Here is a 1,531-nt window from a genome sequence, read left to right as displayed (position 1 = left end):
TTATATCGGCCTGTGTATATAAGAATATTGAAAAAAACAAACAAAAAAAAAACAGATTATGTAACTTCAACCCATGTTCTCTACATTTCTGTGGAAAAAATAAAATCATAAGATCCAGAATTCAAAATCAAGAAGGAATACCGCCTCCATTTTAATTGGGCAGTTATGCAGAAAGCTTTTGTTAAAGGAATCGAAGTGTGTAGGTCGTCATGTCAGATCACTGATCCTCGGAAAGCTCCTTTTTCTGGGGCGTGATAGAGACCTGTGCTAGGTGACCAGATTCTTTAGGTATTATCTGCTCTCTATTTTCTCCACAGATGTCTGGCTCTGAGGCTCTAAGTGGAAACCAGTCCCTCTGCACCGGATTCACATTTGTGGCATTTTCCTCTCTAGCAGAGCTACAACCTGTGCTCTTCATTGTGTTCTTAATCATTTACTTGTTTACTGTGGGAGGAAACCTCATCATCATCTGCCTGATCTGGGTCACCCCTTCTCTGCACACTCCCATGTATTTCTTTCTGGTTAACCTCTCCTTTCTGGAGATGTGCTATATCACCAGTGTGGTGCCTCAGATGCTGGTTCACCTGCTTATGGAGACCAAAACCATAAGTGTGGGAGGCTGTGCAGCTCAGATGTATGTGTTTACCATCTTGGGACTGACAGAATGTTGCCTGCTAGCTGCCATGGCTTATGACCGCTTTGTAGCTATTTGTTACCCACTGCATTACACTCTCCTGATGGGCTCTCATGTGTGTTTGAAATTGGCCGCAGCATCTTGGACCACTGGGGTGGTAGTGGAGTCAGTCCAGACCACCTGGATCTTCACTCTGCCCTTCTGTGGAACAGGAAAGATTCAGCACTTTTTTTGTGACATCATGCCTGTAGTGAAACTGGCTTGTGTTGATACCTCTCATAATGAGATTGTGATGTTTGCTGTCTCTGTGCTCTTCATTATGAGTCCCTGTTTTCTCATTCTGTTCTCCTATGTGCGCATTTTTGTGACCATCTTGAGAATCCCTTCAGCAGCTGGCAGACGCAAAGCTTTCTCCACTTGTTCTTCTCACATCCTGGTTGTTTCTCTGTTCTATGGCACTGCCTTGTTCACTTATCTCAAACCTAAGACGGCACACAATCCAGAAACAGACAAAGCAACCGCCCTCATGTACACAGTTGTCACACCAGCTCTGAATCCTGTTATCTATACTTTGAGGAACAAGGAAGTAAAGGAAGCCTTTCAAAGGGTAACACAAAGGAACTCTCTTAGACGAATGGCCTAAACCAGCCATAGTAGACAAACTGTTGTACAGAGAGGTTTCCCAAGGTTTTATGATCCCTCTACCAATATATATTTTCATTTAACTACTTATAGCATAGCAACCAGAACCCACTTGGTCTGTTCTACATTTTTCAATTGTGTTTAAGCAAAAGGGGACTATCGGGTAGGATTATTAAAAAGTTTATCATTCATTACTTCAATCAACAATATTTAATCAACATAATTACAGAGCAGCTCCTGGTTCCTGGACACCAT

The 1,531-nt window shown here is 42.5% G+C and overlaps 1 protein-coding gene across 1 annotated transcript; it reads left to right on the top strand.

Annotated features, from left to right (window-relative positions):
- The first annotated feature begins 317 nt into the window (after positions 1–317).
- OR10A7 (olfactory receptor family 10 subfamily A member 7) lies at positions 318–1,277 on the top strand. The gene has a single exon (XM_019724343.3). It carries the CDS (start codon positions 318–320, stop codon positions 1,275–1,277), a length of 960 nt encoding a protein of 319 aa, XP_019579902.1.
- The last annotated feature ends 254 nt before the right edge of the window (positions 1,278–1,531 follow it).

This window comes from Rhinolophus sinicus, chromosome 1 (assembly GCF_057876585.1).
Source record: "Rhinolophus sinicus isolate RSI-liver-muscle chromosome 1, RSI-T2T, whole genome shotgun sequence".
Lineage (NCBI taxonomy): Eukaryota > Metazoa > Chordata > Mammalia > Chiroptera > Rhinolophidae > Rhinolophus > Rhinolophus sinicus.
This window is presented reverse-complemented; position numbering and strand designations above follow the sequence as displayed.